The following is a 19,209-nucleotide window of genomic DNA, read 5'->3' as shown; positions in this document are numbered from 1 at the left end:
GCATCTGTCCCACTTCTCTTACTCAATCAAATGAAAGAGCACCTTAATCCCAGACATAGTGCAATATAGTCTGAAGCCTGATATTGTAGGCATACCATTTTCCACTGATGGGCTTATTTGTTATTTCATTCAGTTTTTTCCATCTTGACATTTGCAGCATAACTGAATGGAACAAATATGTCAGTTTTCACCCTAATCCATCAGAACTGTCAATGATATGATCAGGCCAGCTGTATTTACCATACTGGATCGATATGTTCAGAGGTCCATACATCATTAGTCTGTGAGAATAATGATGCTGATGAAGTAAGATGCTGGTGTAGATCCTTGGCTCCATGACTTCTGCTCATGTGAGAACCTGGATCTTAATATCTGTCACTCTTAAAGAAACATTCATCAAGCAGGTGTTAATTTTTATTTTCACGTTAAATATTTGTTACAGTATAAACAAACAATAATAAACTACATTTTATGACAAAAATCACAATTCAAATTCAACAATACAAATTAAACGATCATGTACAATTTAGACAAGATTGTATAAAACACAAAAATTAACAAAACTCACAGAGATATTTTGTTCTTATAAATGAACATGAGGCTTCCGAAATTAAATTTTTCATTCTTCATGGGACACATTTTGCAATGATGTTTCAGTATCTGGTGCATGTGCAAGTATGAAGGTGATATGTCTGAAATGGATGTGCAGAATGTCTTCAGTGGGTGTACACAACAAACTACATTTTACATGGCTCAACCACCATCTTTCTTAATATAACTACCCAGTTATTACAATAGAACAGACCAAACTGAATGAAGGGTAACATCACCATAATCTGTAGTTCTGCTGTTCACCTTGGCTGGGCATCCACTTCAAAAAAGCTCTTCATTTGTCTGTAATAGCTAAGAACATGAGCTCATTTGAAATCCTTTTGCAATTTTGTCACCTACTTTAATTCAGCCTAGCCCTTCTGCAAATCCCAGAATGCATTTCTCTATTTCATCTCTATGTAGATCCTGGGAAATGACTTTGTAAATCCTGTTACTCCTTTAAAAAAAAGCTTCTTGACCCTTTGAGGTCACAGGAGGTTTTTCCACTAATGATTCCTTCCTTTTCGACATGCACCTTTACCACACTCTGAGGTAAGGAACAACATATTAAACATATTACATTTTGGGCGAATTAATTCCATTGGTCCATTTCAAAACAGGAAAGGTCAAATAAAACCACAGTGCTGTTTGCGATATGTTAGCATTATTCCACCTAGCCAGTCATGAGTGGCTTTTCCAGCAATACAGTGAGGGGTGAAAGAGCAGGTTGCTCTGGTCAGATTCACAGACAGACAGACGGTTCTGGCACACTTTGTGGCTCCTGCCTCACAGTGGCTGATCCAGCTTTCTCCCTACACCTGTGAGCTTCAGCTGCTCTCAAAGTGCTCCACTTACATTATAAAGGAGGCGTACAGCAAAGAGACTCGAACTGACCCTCAGCACCATGGAAGGCACTGATGATAGCAGACAGCTGAATATTAACATGGTCTGTTTCCAAGAAGATAACCAAGATCACCTTATCTGCCACATTCAGCCAGTGAGCTGGTTGTCTTCGGCCATTTAAACACAGTGGTAGGATGGATCTGATCACACCTCTGTCACTGTCTGAGCACATTCTCCCACTGTACCCCACACTCTCTCACTCCACTCTACGTTCTCCCACTGTACCCCACACTCTCTCACTCCACTCTACATTCTCCCACTGTACCCCACATTCTCTCACTCTACTCCACATTCACACCACATGCATACTAGACTCTTCATTCTCTCAGCTCCAGCCATGTTCTATAGTCACAGTAAGCATCTGCACTGCAGGCTCCACTGTGAGGAGAGGAGGGCTTGGTGCAGTCTGACAGCAAAGCAAGCAAACCTGAGTGAAACTGAGGTGAATCAGAGGTCTAAACCACAGGACCACAATGGGACACTGTTTTATTCACACTCTCTCTTTAGGGTGCAGTGCTCTGAGCGCCAGCCTAGAACGTAGTCGCTGCAGTTCCTTCATCAAGGACATTAACATCTATTCAGCCAAATCATCTTCACTCAAATACGAATAAATTATATGTACAAACAACGTACAAAACGTTAAAGAAACAACATAAGAAATAAAATGCTCAGAGCAGGTTGCACATGGTGTTTGATGAGAATGTTTTTGTAAAGGCTGTTCCTGACTGGACAGCCATGGTGGTGGTTTGTGTGAGGTCACGGAGTCTGTGCATGCAGACTGTGTGTGAAGTCGGCTGAAAGGTCTGCTGTTTGATTTCTACCAGCAGAGAGAGAAGAAGACGTGGCTGTTTACAATAGAGACTTAAATAAGTGATCCCTGCTTTGGAATGGGAGGGGAGGGGGGATAGGACTGATAAACAACAGCACAAAAACACAGACCCTACCCCTCCCCTGTCTGTGGGGACTCGTATTATGACACCCAGTCCCACCCCTGTCTGTGGGGACTCGTATTATGACAGAGGGACTGTCACCTTCCTCTACTCTGAGGGCAATGTCACCTGGTCAGGAGCCTTGACCTCTGCTCTGGATCCAACCCATTTCAGCGCTGCCGTGGACTTCCTGCTTCACACAGAATAAATTCACAAAAATTCCTCAGCATTCACAGGAGAAACTAACACTGGAGTAGGAACAAACTTCCAGTGAAGAGCAGCCATACCTGCTGCAGACTCCTGAGGTAGCACGTGTTTGAGCAGGCTCACAGCCCAGTGCACAATGCTAAGTGCTAGCAATTACAAATATTCTCCTCTTACGCTCAATAAGACACTATTTTGGCTTCAAAGACATCCTTCATTTAGTGTAATACTTAGTGCTAGGAACTTTCCTAAGGAAATACGCAGGCTGCCTGTTACTGTGTGGCTTAACTCTCTTCTTTAATCTGTACGTGAATGAATCAGCATCATGTAGTGTTTTAAAAGAATTACCATTTCATGAGAATGTCTTTGTATTTCTACTACTGGATTATTGGTTTGCCAAACTGAACTGTGGCCATGTCTGGATGGTGTGGTTCTGCAGATGGTATTGGTTGAAGGGAGAGAGGTCTCCACAGAAGGGGGATGGGGGGGGTTTCTATCATTTTGGCAGTTTGGCAGAGCCCCCATTCCCCGCTGTGCGGCGTGGTGAGACCCCTCGGGGAGGGGGGAGCTACACCTCCTTCTCCTTCTTGCCGTCGCGGCTGCTCTTCAGGAAGTCGCTGCGCAGCAGGCGGTAGAAAAGCACGATGTTCATGGCGGTGACGATGGCCAGGCCGACGCTGCCCACCGTGTAGCTGAAGAGCGGCACGCGGTCGCGGTTCAGCACCAGCCAGCGCGTCATCCAGGCCAGCGTGCTGATGCGGAACACCACGTACGTGCCCAGGTTGACCATGCTGTTGAGCCGGTAAGCCGTGCTCGCGCCCAGGTTCGCCATGCGCAGCACCTGCCGCAGGTGCAGGAACACCGAGTTGATCTCCACCAGCAGCGCCACCACCGCGAAGCCCACGTACTGGCAGGTGAGCACCGAGATCCCGAAGCAGGTGATCACCTGTGAGGAGGACAGAGCAGTCAGCACAAAGATCCTGAAACAGATAAACAGATAAACACCCTTAAGGAGAATAGACCAGTCAGCTCAAACATCTCCTAACAGGTAATCACCTGTAAAGAGAAAAGACCAGTCAGCACAGAGATCTCCAAACAGGTGATCACCCTTAAGAAGAACAGACCAGTCAGCACAGAGAAGAGACCAGTCAGCATTAAGATCTCAACATAGCTCAGGAGAACAGACCAGTAAGCACAGAGATCCCAAAGAGTGTAATCACAACCAATCTGCCGCTGGGGGCTCCGAATCACCCCCAGCTGGTGTCCCAGATGGGACGTACCCCCAAGCCACAAGGTTCAGCCTGTTCTTGAGGAGTGCACATTACTAAAGTGTGAAAAAAGGTGGTTAGGCAGGATTACAGAAACATCTCATAAAGCCGCGCTGTTGTGACTGAGGTTGTTAGGAAACTGTTTAGAGCCCAGACTAGAGAGTCCATCTCATTCTTTTTGTATTTCCTGCTTTTGTCTCTTTTCCGTTTCTTACCCAGCGTGGAATCTCCATCTGTTCCACACTGACCTCCTCTTTACATGACATTACATGATATATTACTACTGTCATTTAGCAGGCGTTCTTATCCACAATGATTTACAAGTTGTATCCATTAGATATAGCGGGTGGCAACTGTTGGCTACGTACCTTTCCCAAGGGTACAACAGCAGTGCCCCCGGCAGGGAATGGAACGAGGGAATTGTCTTTCTCAGGAGTGCCAAGATGAGTGTAATCCTGCCATTCCCACAGTCCACCACAGGGGGGCAGACTCTGACAGGAGGATAGTCACATACTCACTGATTTCGCAGGGCCATTAGAGGGCAGCACAGTGCTGAGGAAACCCTGGCTGACCTGTCCACAGAACCAAAACGATTTTTTCCACAGCTGTGGGCTCCCGGCCACAGTCGACCATAGGCCACAGCCTGCACTTGAGACAAGTTCAGGAGCCCCTGTCACATTGTTATTAAATCCACATCAGCACCTACGGCAGAAGAATGTAACAGCAGGAGAGCTGCCATGGTGATGACCCGACACTTACCCCCCTGCAGAACACAGCCAGGGTAGTAGGGGAGAGGGAAGCCTGCAATGCCAAATGCTGACCACTAGATGGCAAGTGATGCAAAACTATGACAGACCCCATGTCACACACCTGAGACGCTACTATCTAACCTCAGATCTATGACTTTGTTTACCTGGGTCTTGGGTGAAAACATCCTGTTTACAGAAACTACACTACCCATCTGTTAATGAAGGTTAATTTACACTCTGCCTTTACATAACAAACTCTCTCCGCTCAGTGAGCCAGTGGATTTATAAAGCCAAACTGAAATTGGTTCAAACTTTCAGACAGTTTGTTTACTGTAAGCTTTGCCCAAGCCGAACCTTTTGCCCCAGCATAGATGAACCCACAATATGTGAGCGCATGTGTGATTGTTTGAGTGTGTGTGTGTGTGTGTGTGTGTGTGTGTGTGTGTGTGTGTATCACAATCTATACATTGCTATCCCCTCTTATGAGGTGCAGGAATCTTACTTAATCTGAAAGGTCACAATATGTGAGCGCATGTGTGATTGTTTGAGTGTGTGTGTAAGTGTGAGTGTGAATGTGTGTGTGTGTGTGTGTGTGTGTGTGTGTATTGCAATCTATACATTGCTATCCCCTCTTATGAGGTGCAGGAATCTTACTTCATCTGAAAGGTCATGACTCTGTGACTGAATCGTTCTGTAAACAGACACACAAACAGGTGCACAGGGAGGGGGGCTGGCAGGAGAATGCCCGGATCACCTGATCACCTGACACAGTGCAGTGCCATGGGGCTGCTGTTTGTAAGCTCTCGTGTAATCAGATCAAAGACCCATCTTATAAAACCCACTTCAGACATGTAATTCCAAGCACACACTTGAGAGACACACCTCTTAAAATACCAGGCAGCAAACTCCTCACACATTTTCCCACCAATTACTTGTGTGGGTTAGAGTCACAGAGGCTGGTTACACAAACACCCCCCAGGCCTCCTGTCCCATTCAGCTGATAAGAGCAGCTCCAGCCTACCTCTCTGACTACTCTTATGAAAGGCCCTTATGAAAAGCTTATGTAAAGGCCCTATAAAGCACCAGATAAGGGCCCAGTGTCTGTTGCATGTAAACGCACCACTCTTCTTCAGCTGCATTTGTTATATTTACAGTGCATTTAGAAAGTATTCAGACCCCTTCACTTTTTTCACACTTTGTTATGTTGCAGCCTTATGTTAAAATTGTTTAAATTCATTTTTTCCCCCTCATCAATCTACACTAAATACCCCATAATGACAAAGTGAAAACAGGATTTTAGAATTTTTTGCAAATGTATTAAAAATAAAAAAACTGAAATATCACATTGACATAAGTATTCAGACCCTTTGCTATGAAATTTAGCTCAGGTGCATCCCATTTCACTTGATCATCTTCTAGATGTTTCTGCACCTTGATTGGAGTCTACCTGTGGTAAATTCCATTGATTGGACTTGATTTGGAAAGGCATACACCCGTCTATATAAGATCTCCCATCTGACAATGCATATCAGAGCAAAAATCAAGCCATGAGGTCGAAGGAACTGCCTTCAGAGCTCAGAGACAGGATTGTGTTGAAAAAACCAGCCAAACTGGAGGTGCTCACCTGATTCTGAAAGACTAGCAGAGCATTAGCAGGAATACTCCTCTTCTTACACGCTCCACTGCTCTGGTTTACAAATTACCCCTCTTACAATTTACAGCTCTGGTTTACACCACCCTCACCTGAGCTGCAACCCTTACCTGAGACAACCCTCACCTTAGACAACCTTACGCAAGATGCAACACTTACACAACCCTCACCTGAGACAACCCTTACTCAAGATGCAACACTTACACAACCCTCACCTGAGACAACCCTTACTCAAGATGCAACCCTTACACAACCCTCACCTGAGACAACCCTTACTCAAGATGCAACACTTACACAACCCTCACCTGAGACAACCCTTACCTAAGATGCAACACTTACACAACCCTCTCCTGAGATGCAACCCTCATACAACCCTCACCTGAGACACAACCCACATCCGAGGCACCATGCTCAAACAACCCTCACCTGAGACACAACCCACACCTGAGATGCAACACTCACACAACCCTCACTTGAGATTCAACCCTTACCTGAGACAACCCTCACCTGAGATACAACCCTTACCTGAGACAACCCTCACCTGACATGCAACACTCACACAACACTCACCTGAGATGCAATACTCACACAACCCTCACCTGAGATACAACCCTTACCTGAGACAACCCTCACCTGACATGCAACACTCACACAACACTCACCTGAGATGCAACACTCACACAACCCTCACCTGAGGTGCAACTCTCACACAACCCACACCTCAGTCAACACTCAAATGAGATGCAACCCTCACCTGAGAAGCAACCATCGCATAACCCTGATCAGAGACACGACTGTCACCTGAGACACAGCCCTCACCTGAGAAACAACCCTTATCTGAGACACAACCCTCATCTGAGACACACGCAAGGACATACAAGGACCCCACAGACACAACAACACGCAGCAAAACACTGTATGCCTGAAAGCGGCATGCAGGACAGTCCAGGAGCAGCAGTAATGCCAGCATCCCCTGGCTGGCCAGCCGAATGATTCAGCAGCAGCAGGCTCTCCCCAGTAATCCCTGCTAAAACCTGCCACAGACATCTCAGCCAAGCACACATAATCCTATTATAACCCCCACACAAACATACTGGAACCAACACTGCAAGGCCAGCGTTTCCAGGGGGATATTTAACGGTGTGGGACTATGAGGCTTTGGCCATGAGGTCAGCTGTACCTCAGTCAGACTCAAGGTAGAGGAGTCGTCAGGTATCGGGAGCACAGTGCACAGGAGTGAGCTACTGGATGCTGCGACAGCAATGACTCTCTCATTTGGCTCTGTATGAAATTATTAGAAAGAAGCTGGAAGAAATATACTATGTTTACTTCCTTAATAATGCCTGGTGTCTTATTATCCTTTTCCATTGTGTAGGTGATCCTAGGGATTATTTTACCCCTTTCCCACTGGAAAGCTGGAACCAGCCTGGCTCATTAAACCCTTTTTCCACTGTAGAGCTGGAACCAGGCTGACTCATTATACCCCTTTCCCACTGTACAGCTGGGACGAGGCTATAATAACACTGACCACCAGTCTGAGCTGCAGTAAAGAAATTATACATACCCTCTTCTACAAACCTTCAAGTTCAACGAGGAGGCCAAAAACAACAAACCACAGAAAAGACAGTAATTCCTCACCCAAAGGGATTTTTATTCAAACATATTGTGAATATGGTGAATAAGGTGAAATATGAATACCATCTCTCCTTCATGCTCCCTCAATCATCAGAAAAACATATGCCAATATTAGCAAAGCATTGCAAAGACAGAGGAAATATTATAAACCCTTCCCCAAAGCAGTGCATCTTCTGGGATGTTGTGGAGCAGTTGGAGCAGTTGAATATCATTGACCTTTAGATCTATGACTGATGGGCATTACAGAACTCCCACACACACACATGCATGCGCCTACACAAACACACACACACACACACACACAAACACACACACACATTCCACAGCCCAGTGCGCTCACCCTGGGGTCAAGGTAAGAGAGCTTCGGCATCCCTTGTGCACCATGGGTAATGTAAACACTGGCAGCCTCAGGGACAAATGCAGCGCCCCCCACACACATACCAAACACACTAAATATAACACACATAACCAGAGAGATGCCTGCACTCTGCAGCAAGAAGGCAGCAGCAACACAAGCAGCCCCAAGACTCGAGAGGAAGGATGCGGTTCTGATTAGGGACACATGCACAATCTTTCCCTGCACCTATTTACAATGTCCTCTGCACTGGAGAGTTCCACAAACAGTCAGCCAGGGGCATTCCATCAGTAACTTAGTCCATGAAACAATAACCTGCTCCAAGAGTAACCTCCTCTACCAGTAACATTACTCCAAAAATAACCACCTCCAACAGCACCTCTTCTAACATTAACCTTGCTCCAACAGTAACCTCCTCCACCAACGAACTGCTCCACCATAAACCTACTCCAACATTAACCTACTCCACCAATAAACTCCCCCACCAGCCGTTTGCTGCCTGTACTTCCTGTAGGAGAGATAAACATCCATCAGAACCAGGCTATTAGGGAAAGGCCAGACACTTAATGGCATCATAACCCAGACTTCACTGGGGTATATTCTGCCTTTTCATGATGGTGCTAGGGAACGATGCTTCTATATAGCAGATTACTCTAGATGGAGGTGGAGAATACACAAGGTGTAATGTTTCCTGATATAAGGTTTACACAAGCAAAGAGGTCAGACTACACACAGGTTGCATGCATGCATGCACAACTATACATGCTAGTAATGACTACAGAGGCTACCAACCAACAGCCCTGTTACCTCTCAGTTGCTATAGAAACCACACATGATTAGGCCGATTCCCTTGCAGTTGCTACAGAAACCACACATGATCAAGCCAGTTCCCTAGCAGTTACTATAGAAACCACACATGTTCAGGGCCATTTCCCTGTTGCTGCTCTGGAAAGCAGACACATACACATACAAGTGAGGATCTGAATTTGGAATATTCTATGGCTACCACTATAAGAGTGGTATAAGAGTGTGATTTCCTCTCAGCCACTGCAGGAAACTGCCAGATGTGCACAATAATATATCAATGTGGCACCCAGAGAGTGAGCTTAGGCTCCTGTTTGGTTTGGGACACAGGTGAGCTCAGGTGAAGGGCAGAGCAGTGCAGGTGCATGTCTTTTGGTGGGCACAGTCCTCTGTGACAGAGGATCATGGGAACAGTCGTGCATACTAACTGTCAAAATACAAATTTACTTCTGGTCTCTTAGGCTGTAAGTCACTCTGGATAAGAGCATCTTCTAAATGCATGTAATTTAATGTAATGTAAAGTGGGTGTATGTGTGTAACTGTTATCATTATTTGTTTCCAAGATTTACCTAATTTGTTTACCAATTAAGAATTTATCTAAATTGCATTTGTCATTTATTTTGTTTAATACAAGTGATACTTTTATTTTGAAAGCTCAGTTGCGCGCAAAGCCTGTTGGGCTGCTTTCGCGAGTAAGATTTTAGAAGAGAATCGTCGGCAATCAGCAAGAAGGGCTATTGCAGATTCACGGAGAAGGTTATGCTGTTTTCAACAGATTTCTCAAATATGTAAATAGATTTAAAGAAGACTTACGTTTATTCCCTTTCTAGCATGCAGCCAGCGAGGTACGTTGTTTGTTTGTATTTTATTTTGATAAAATGTTATTCCACATGCTGTGCATGTTGTTTTGTGTTGAGCTAATATGGTTTATTTATTTTCGTCAATACTGTGTTTAGTTTTCACGGTGGATTTGGAGAAGGCTTCAAATAAACCAGTAGCAAGAAAGCCACTTGTGTCTGCCTGTGCTTGGAGGGAATTACAATGTGTGTGTGTGTGTGTGTGTGTGGGGGGGAGTCCAGGAGTTATAGACACATCTCTTACTCTCTCTCTCCCTCTAACACAACAACACTAAAAATAACATGGCTAACAGCAACCATTTACTTAACTTCCCAATCCGGAGTGAGATTCCCCAAGCTCTTGCCCAGGAAGGCTGAGTCCACACCCATCCTACTGGCCATCCTCTCTCCCTACACAGGGGCCACACTCGGGGCTACACATCCCATCAGGCCGTCTGTGTGCTCAGCTCGCGGGTCACTGGGACGGGTCTGACAGGACTGGGCACTGTGGAAGAGGACAGGAGATACTGCCATCCTGCACCCCCCCTACCGTGGCCCCTGCTCTCGAGGGGTGGGACAGAGTGGGCCTCCTCTGTCAGGGGGGTGTGGCCTCCTCCATGTTCTTGCTGGCCTGTTCGCCTTATGACCCGTGGCCACTCCACGTGGACACATCCCTCTAATTCACAAACTCAATTCGACTAAATGAGAGACGGATGACAGTCATTTCTGTATGAGAGAAACAGCAGATGGACCAGCATCTTACACCAAATAACACTCGTCACTGCAGGGAGCGTCAGACTATCCCCAAATACTTTTGTTAATCTGCGCTTAAAACTGTATACAAGTAACTGTCTAGCACAGCTTTAACTCTAACTCTAACTCTAACACATTTAGCCCAGAAAGGGCAATAAAGACCTTTCTAGAGTACATTTTTCCCCTCTTCTGAACATTCCTCAATATTTCCAAAAGGAATTTCCACCACAGTAATGAGAACTCTTTTCCAAGAACATTTTGGTACTTTTTTCCATGCTCTCTGAACACTGCCACAAGGATTCCCTAAAATCAGCATAACAAATCTCTCTGAGTAGGATGCAGGTCATACTACATTTCGACCTGGACAGGATACACGTCATACTACATGTCATGTCATTGTCATTATGAATGCAGTGTTTATTTAGCTCTGTAAACACGTCAGTTTGTGCCTTATTTTCAGAGATGGGGTCTTTGGGGGGGGGGAGGCGGCTGTGTGTTTCTCAGCCTCTATTTCTGTCTCAGCAGGACTTCCTGCTTCCCACAGGCCTGGGATGGGTTGGGGGGGGGGTGGGGGGGGGGGGCGAGTTTAAAGGTCAAGGGCAAAAGTGTTGCTGTGATGGTGGTAGGATGACAATGCCCATAAGTCATTGCTGCAGGAGAATTCCAGGGTCAACAGTAACAGGAAGCAAAGTGTCCACTCAGATGTCAAATCTGTCCTCCACTCGTACCTCCACCCCCCAGCCACATCTCCACCTGGAATCTACTCTTCATCCTCTTCAGCGTTCCTTCCTCTGCCTTCAGAGGGAAGGTCTTTCTAGAACCATGCTTGAAATAGAAAGGACTGCAGCCAAAAGTGGCACAAATCTGATTAAGCTTCCCAACCATCAACAAACAGCAGGACCAAGAAGCAAAGGTAAAGTGTTCCTCTCTTTCCCACAAAACCAATACAGTCACCTTATCAACATCAACATGAGACTGACTCTGGGTGTACACAGGAGAGTGAGATGAAGGGGAAAGAGAGAGAGAGAATGAAAGAATAACAGAATGAGAGAATGAAAAGAGAAAATGAGAGTGAGAATGAGAGAGAGTGAGAAAGAGAGAGAATGAGTGAATAAGATAATGAGAGAGTTTGGATGAGAGAGTGAGAGTGAGGCCAACTGGCTCTGAGGCTGAATGAACAGAGGCCAATCACAATCGTTGAGCCTCAGAACCAAACCACAGAAATCCCCCTCAAATTATTAGTTAAAGTAATAAAAAATGGTAGAAATAGATAAAACCAGTGTGGTACCCTGCCTCAATTGTAAGTCACTTTCGATAAAAGCAACTGCCAAATGAAAAAATGTAAATGTACTAGTAATACAAAAATAGAACTAAGATGATAAAATTGTATAAATTAAAAATTATAAAACAAACTTCAGTGCTATCAGGCCCTGCACAGAGGCATTAGATTGGCAGCATACCTGAAAACAGACAACTCAGAAGAAAGAGAAATTCTACTAAAGTGCAGACTAGGTGGCCATAGCTACAAGAGAAATCCTGGCTGCCCACAGAACACAGACTGTGCAGTCACTGTGAGCTGCAAGAGGCCAAGACAGAGATGCACTTCCTGGTATCCTCCTCAACATCTAAAATAATACAGGACAAATTCAAAAAAACAATTTCAAGTTTCACCCTCCTTTCCAACATATAAAAACTTCCCATCTCATTAGGAAACAAAGAAAGAACGATTAATCTAGCAGCCAATTGTACCACTGTGCCACACGCTAAGGGACAGTGGGGAAAATAATAACCTAATGACAATTCAGAAAATTTGTGCACTAATATGTAGTATATATATCTAGATATGCATATATTACATATATAAATCTATGTATGTGTGTGTGGGTATGTATACATATATGTGTGTCAGGGTTTCCGCTAGGATTTTTTTCTTTTTTTTTTTTTCGGTCCGGTGTCTGGAAAGAATTTATATTTATAACAGTAACGATTGAGCAAACCCTTAACATTAAAATGTAGGCTATTATGAAACATCTGTAACTTTTAACACCTGTAGCCTGTTTTTAAAAAAAGGCTAGGCCTACATGGCATTCAGTGTAGCCTATAGGCTACCAGGTAACATTTTATTTTCTCTCCTTTTTTTCACTGTGGCAAAGTCCTCTGCTGCCAACTTGAAATCAAACGTGTCCAATGTGTCTTTGCAGCTTGCTATGCGCATAAGCCACATCACTCTCTCCTCCTCCTAACGAATTCGCAGCACCGTCTTAATTTGATTCTGCAGAGAGAAGCCCCTCTCTGCTGGCACGTTTGACACAGGCAGAACACAGGCAATTTCAGCCAGTGTAGCCCAGTCGGGGTACAGCTCGTTGAACTCATAAATAAGCAATCGTTACAGCTAAATAAATAAATAGCCTTCGTTATAGCTACATTTTGTATGAGCATTTTTACCGGACATTTTGACCGGCAGGTTTTTAATTCATCGGTATTATTTATAAATTTTACCAGGCAAAAACCAGTAATTACTGGATAACGGAAACCCTGATGTGTGTATATACATGTGTCTACATGAATGTATATATATATATATATATATATATATATATATATGTATATGTGCGAATGTGAATAAGTGTATAGACCAGATGCCTTGTTTCACAGTGAAGTGTATAATTATGTGATTACTACCTCTATGTTTATAACATTTTATGCTTTGGCAACAGAGTTTCATTTGTCATGTCAAAAAGCTCAATTTGAATTGAATTGAGTGACAGAATGAGAAAATGAGAGGAGGCGGTGAGAAAGAGAGAGAATGAAAGAGAAGATGAGCAAATGAGAGAATGAGAGAGAGAGAAAGTGGGAGCTGCAGTTTCACACTCAGTCATTGAGAGTCTGAGGACGTTCCCAGAGTGAATGAAGTGCCTGAAAGGGAGGAAAGAACAGGGGCAGCAGAGCAGGGAGGGCTGTGTGCTCTCCAGCAGAGCGCTGAGGTCATGCACAGGGGCTGCGGGCCAAGGCTGGACCACTCTGCTGCTGACTGGAACCAGAGCCCTGGCCCTGCTGCGAAAATATACTGGCCCTGTTCAGCACACACACACACACACACGCACACACGCACACGCACGCACACACGCACGCGCACGCACACACACACGCACACGCACACGCACACGCACACGCACACGCACACGCACGCACACACGCACGCACACACACACACACACACACACACACACACAGTCACACATGCACTCACACACGCAGTCACACAGCACTATGAATATGTACAAAACCTGTGCAATTACCAAATGGGTCGGGTCAAATTAAAATATTAGGTACTGTAAGTGTGGTGAGTGCTGGATATCGTAATGACCATTTCCCTCACATATGGTGCATGTGATTAACCCTTACAGGTGCAGGTCACAGCCTGGTATGTCAGCCTGAGCTTCTACAGGCACAGAGCAATGAGTCACACCAGAGTGCCATTCTCATTTCCCCATCTCTATTCTCAGCCCTCGTCTCTATTATCAGCCATGCCTCCAACCAGCTGTAGCACAGGACAGTCATACTGAGCACAGCGTGGTCCTGTAGAACATAGCATGGTCCTACCAAACACAATGCGGTCCTGCACAGCGTAATTTGACTATTCTGGCAGGAAACTTTCTCATCCATAAATGAATTTTTGTGAAAAGCCAATACACAGTTTCTAAGGAAGATTTACAATGTTACATCACCTCTACACAAACTATTCAGAGCAAAAAATCCCTGTTGTGACTGTTTATTTTCGCAACACTAACATGCCTAGCAAAAATGTATGGATTATGGTACAGGTGTTGAGGTTTAGTTCATAGCTCCTTTAAAGGCTATTCCAAATGAGGACACGTCGATGCATACACTGCCTAAGGAGACAACTGAGGAAATATCTTGCTTCCTTCATATGGCTTGTATGGAGCTGGAATAATGGTTAATGCCAAAACCAGTCATTGACGTCTGGGTCACAGTGGATACAAGGATGCAGGAACTAAGGAGAGCAGGCAGTCTATCACTACTGGCTTCCAGCCATAGTCACTATGGGTGTGGCCGGTGTGTGTCTGGTCTATGTGGGTGTGGTTGGACTGGGTGTGGTCTGACAGCACTTACCACCACATGGTGGAACAGGAGCTCCCAGGACTGGCTGATTTTCTGGTTGAAGACCATGTCAAAGAAGTCATAGATGAAGTAGCCTGGGGATGAAATGCAAATCAGAAACGGAAATTAGTATCAGCCTGTTTGAAGGCTGTCTCTCTGCCTATTCAACTAGACCTACTTGCTAGCCACAGGCTTCTATGACAACACTCGCCATGGTTACTGAGATGTCAGTGCCAGGAGGCTATTTATATCCATCTCCTCGATGAGTGTATCCATGGAGACGGTATTTTAGAATGGAGGTGATTGGGTCGTTCCAGTAGGAAGCGTTTTCCAAGGGTGAAAGAATAGGGTTCACTAACCGTGATAAGCAGAGCAGCTTCTTGCCCTCCCATTCAGTGCACTGATGGTACAGCCTAACCTCCCCTTCAGCTAATGGTACAGTCTGACTATCAAGCATCAATCACTGCCACAGCAGAGTACCAACACACACGTCTTTTTCTGGAAGCATGCATTCACACAGGACAGGGGAGTCCTTTTAAAACTGAACAGACCTCAGAGCAGTGGAGCATTAAACATTCTCAACCTCAGCAGCACAACAATGCATCTGTACAAAATACAATGAAAAATAATATGTATTCACATTAATGCAGTGCTCATTAATAATAAACTCAAGACGAACATCCCTGACAGTTCTTTGACTATAATAAGGCAGTGGCAATCAGTGACCTAGATTGCCACAATTTACTCCTTTTCTCCACCTCACCACACAAATCCTTATTACTGGTAATTAAGCCCCCTGCATGAAATTGATGAACCAGTTAATTATGGAGGAAATCATATCTATGCTGAACACAGATCTGAGATCAGTGAGAACACAGCATGTGACCTGGATGATGTCTGGAGTTCAATCAGTTTGAGACTAGAGGACAACAGAGATGATATTCCACTGCTACACTCTCAAATGTATGTATGAACACCCACATGCAAACCCATGCACACAGACGCATGCACACACACATGTGTACACGTGCACATGCACACAAACATAAACACACACTCATATAGACACACACACAAACATACACAAATGCACTCATGCGTGCACGCACTGGCACAGGTGGACGTAGTTCTTTGTTTTTTATAGAAAGTCAGAGAACTATGTGACAGGTAACTAACTGCTCAGAAGAAGAGAAGATCAAACTTTCTGTTGAAAATACAAAGACAGATGCAGTTCTGCTCCTGGGACTCATGCTGCCATACTGTCACACAGAATGCAGGCTCCACCTTGACAGAAACAACATCTCAACTCACATCCAAACTCTGCACATGTGAGACAGATACGGTCTCTGGATCACACATGCTGGCCACACCCTGACTGAACCAATCAGAAGCAGCACGTCAGCTGCGCAGATAAATGCATAAATTGGTGATGAGAGCGGCTGGCTGTTCCTCCTAGCGGTCATGTGACGTACGGGGGCAGATCTGGTGCCTGCGACAGCCCATAATGCCTTCATTGATTCCACAGCGGGGGTGGGATTCATCCTGGAATGTAAGGAGCCTGTGGAATCCCCGACCTCTCACAGACCAGCACAGAGCCAATAAATCAGGGGCTTTGTGAGGACACAAGGCTATGGTTTAACCGCACAAGCCGGCACCCCCCTGCCTCTTCCACACTGAAAACCAGCGCAGAAACGAGTCACACGCTGCTCTGGGGACCCTGCTGTTGCTTCTCTCTGAGCATGCTGTCACCGGCCTGCCTCCGTTTCAGGTGCAAAAAGGAGCGAATTCCTCTATATCTGCCCGCAAAATGAAACTTTACAATTCAACTGAGTGCAGGTGAGTGGAGGCAGAGAACTGACCTTTAATCAGCCAGAGTGAGGCTTCATGGGCGGAGCCATGATGTTCCTGACAATCACTGACCGGCACACACCAATCAAAAGTCTCCATAACAGGGTCGTTACGGTTGGTTCAGAGCTGTTAGTCACTGACGGCACTCGGCAGCTCCACCCATGCTGTGGTTCGTTACGCCTTGCTTTCCTATCACGCCCTTAAAACTGATTGCTCTGTTTTGCCAGTTAGAGTAAAGATCACCCACCAACAACTCATTCATGTCTAATGAATCATCTCTGATGCTGCAGATTTACAGTCATGTAAACTCCTCTCCGTGGTGCTCTGACAGGGCTGTGTAAAACATGCTGATCACTTAGAGACCTGGGATAGGTTTTAACTCGAAGTGAAGGGCACTTAAGGAATGCTAGCACATTACATTCAGTCAGTAATGAAGGACTCGGTGGTGTAGAGGCTGTCTATTTCAGCTGGAACGCTTGATAAGTATACAAAACAAAAGCAAGTTCAAGAACATTCAACGGCAGGCTCTGTCTCCCTTTTCTGTAGCTCAACAGATGCGGGCATAAGCAACAACGGCAGTAACAGTAAAGTACTGAAAGATACCGAAGCGCTTCTCCCAGTAGTGCTTTTAATCTACTCAGTACAGGAAACTGTCAAAACGATATGAGGCGCCCAGCACCGATGAGTCCCTGTGCAGTCGGTTATACTGCTCAGTGTCTTGGATTTCCCAGTATAGGCGGTAGTTTACCGTAGGTCACGAGCACTCCCCAACGAAACACTTTCACTGTCAGGCACTGCGATGGATGGTGAATGATCTCGCTCTTATGATAATCTAACGAGAGGTTCGTATCTTTAGTGTGACATAGACTAAACAGCATGGCCGAATTTAAGGGGCTGCCCAATTACCCTCCATGTACGTTGCAGCCAAAGATAAGACGCAGGTACGCACTTCGCCTATCACTATGGCCACCATTTACACTTACCGATTGACACCGACACCAGCGCGTGCGAGAAGACCGAGTGAGTGGCTATCAGATCTTCCGCCATCTGCGGGTGCAGGTAGAAACTAAAGAAGAGAGAATGTCAATATTACCTGCTCTATTTCTGGATTTAGTAGTTCATTCACATTTCATTTCTGCGAGTGATTGGGAGCAGACCGATCTCCACTCACTTGTGACAACCCACGTGCAATCCATTGCCCAGTTTAATGTAATATTTACATCAAGACCCCAACATGTGACCCAAAACTAACAGGAAAATACTGGATAATCATACAACAAACCATTTAAGCAATAAACCAGTCTTACGTATTTGCATCAACAGCATAATCATTCTAATTTTTTAGACACAGAGTAGTTGATCAACTATGCGAATTCACTGCATGGAAATCTTGCGCTCATTTTAAAGCAATATATTACAGTGGCGATTAGAAACCCAATTTGTAAATCTTGAAGCTATGCGAAATCCATATTAATCCATGATAAGTGTCACTCACCAAAGAACAGACCAGATCCCTGTTATCAGGCTGTGAACGAAAGATGTTGAGATGTTTCTCCATTTCCATACGTTTCTACGAGCACTATCTGGAACAGGGACTCTATTCAACCCACTGTTCACGAGTTTAAAGAATCCCACGGAGCATCCCACGGTCAAAACAACATAATTCAGATCCATGTCTTCGCGCCGATATTCCGACGTCTTCTTCGGAGTTTTAATTCTAGAGCGTAAAGCTCCCTGATACAGCCAGCCTTCTCGTCTTTTGGAATTCGTCAAACAAACATGTTGTTTTTGCTTTCCCTGGTGCTATTTTTTTCTAAAAACAGTTTGATTTCACAATGTAATTAATTTCATTTAATGTACCAAACGCACAATGTTTTTGTCTGTGGCAAAAGAAAAGCCATATGACGGTGTCATGAGATCAATTATCTGGCGTTACTTTTTAACTGGGTTTGATCAGGATCTGTTTGTTAAAATGGTAGTTAGTAGTCATAAGGTCGCAGACATGAGACTGGCTACAGCTACGCCGTGGTTGTGAAACACTTCGCCCGCAATTATAAAACCCATCCTTCCCTTGTGTAACTTTCTGCCTTCAACATAGCCAAACAACAGAATCCCCGCCCCACTATGGAGAGGCGCGGCTACATAAATTCAAACACGAGCGTCACGTTTGCCCCCACGCTGAGGGGGGTCTCCCCCCATTGCGTCACATGAGAACCATGGGAATAGTAGTTGATTTTTTTTTAACAATGGCTTTTTATCACAATGTTTTAATTTTTTTACAGAGAAAACACAAATTTGAAGGGAATTATCTTGCAACTATATATACTCTTGCAGTTGTGTAAAACTGTAGCCTACAACATAAACTGTTGTTTAAATTGAATAAATGAACGAACGAATCTAAATTTCACCATTTCGTGTCGTGTTAATAATGTAGGCGTACTTGGCTGTCAGTGTGATGATCAGAATTTTTAAACGCCTCTGATTTGCTCAAAAAAACAATCCAAGACGTTTGCCTATTCTCCGCCGCGTCACGTTGTACACGGTAACACCACGTGGTTATT

General features: G+C 44.8%; 1 protein-coding gene across 1 annotated transcript; it reads right to left on the bottom strand.

Annotated features, from left to right (window-relative positions):
* Positions 1 to 1,424: 1,424 nt before the first annotated feature.
* On the bottom strand, positions 1,425 to 18,474 carry tlcd2 (TLC domain containing 2). Its single transcript, XM_036536810.1, has 4 exons — positions 18,144 to 18,474; positions 17,632 to 17,714; positions 14,813 to 14,895; positions 1,425 to 3,573 (listed from the first exon to the last, which is right to left on the bottom strand). The coding sequence occupies exons 1-4, from the start codon at positions 18,320 to 18,322 to the stop codon at positions 3,196 to 3,198; spliced, it is 723 nt and encodes a 240-aa protein (XP_036392703.1). The 5' UTR covers positions 18,323 to 18,474; the 3' UTR covers positions 1,425 to 3,195.
* Between the last annotated feature and the right edge of the window lie 735 nt (positions 18,475 to 19,209).

This window comes from Megalops cyprinoides, chromosome 9 (genome assembly GCF_013368585.1).
Source record: "Megalops cyprinoides isolate fMegCyp1 chromosome 9, fMegCyp1.pri, whole genome shotgun sequence".
Classification (NCBI taxonomy): domain Eukaryota; kingdom Metazoa; phylum Chordata; class Actinopteri; order Elopiformes; family Megalopidae; genus Megalops; species Megalops cyprinoides.
This window is presented reverse-complemented; position numbering and strand designations above follow the sequence as displayed.

What these genes read in the sequence shown, in the direction of transcription:
- tlcd2 (XM_036536810.1), bottom strand. Translation starts at nt 18,322, where the DNA reads ATGGATCTGAATTATGTTGTTTTGACCGTGGGATGCTCCGTGGGATTC. An exon ending in GCTGGTGTCGGTGTCAATCG is followed by an intron (nt 14,896 to 17,631) that starts GTAAGTGTAAAT and finishes TTTCATCCCCAG; the next exon opens with GCTACTTCATCTATGACTTC. An exon ending in TCCTGTTCCACCATGTGGTG is followed by an intron (nt 3,574 to 14,812) that starts GTAAGTGCTGTC and finishes TCCTCCTCACAG; the next exon opens with GTGATCACCTGCTTCGGGAT.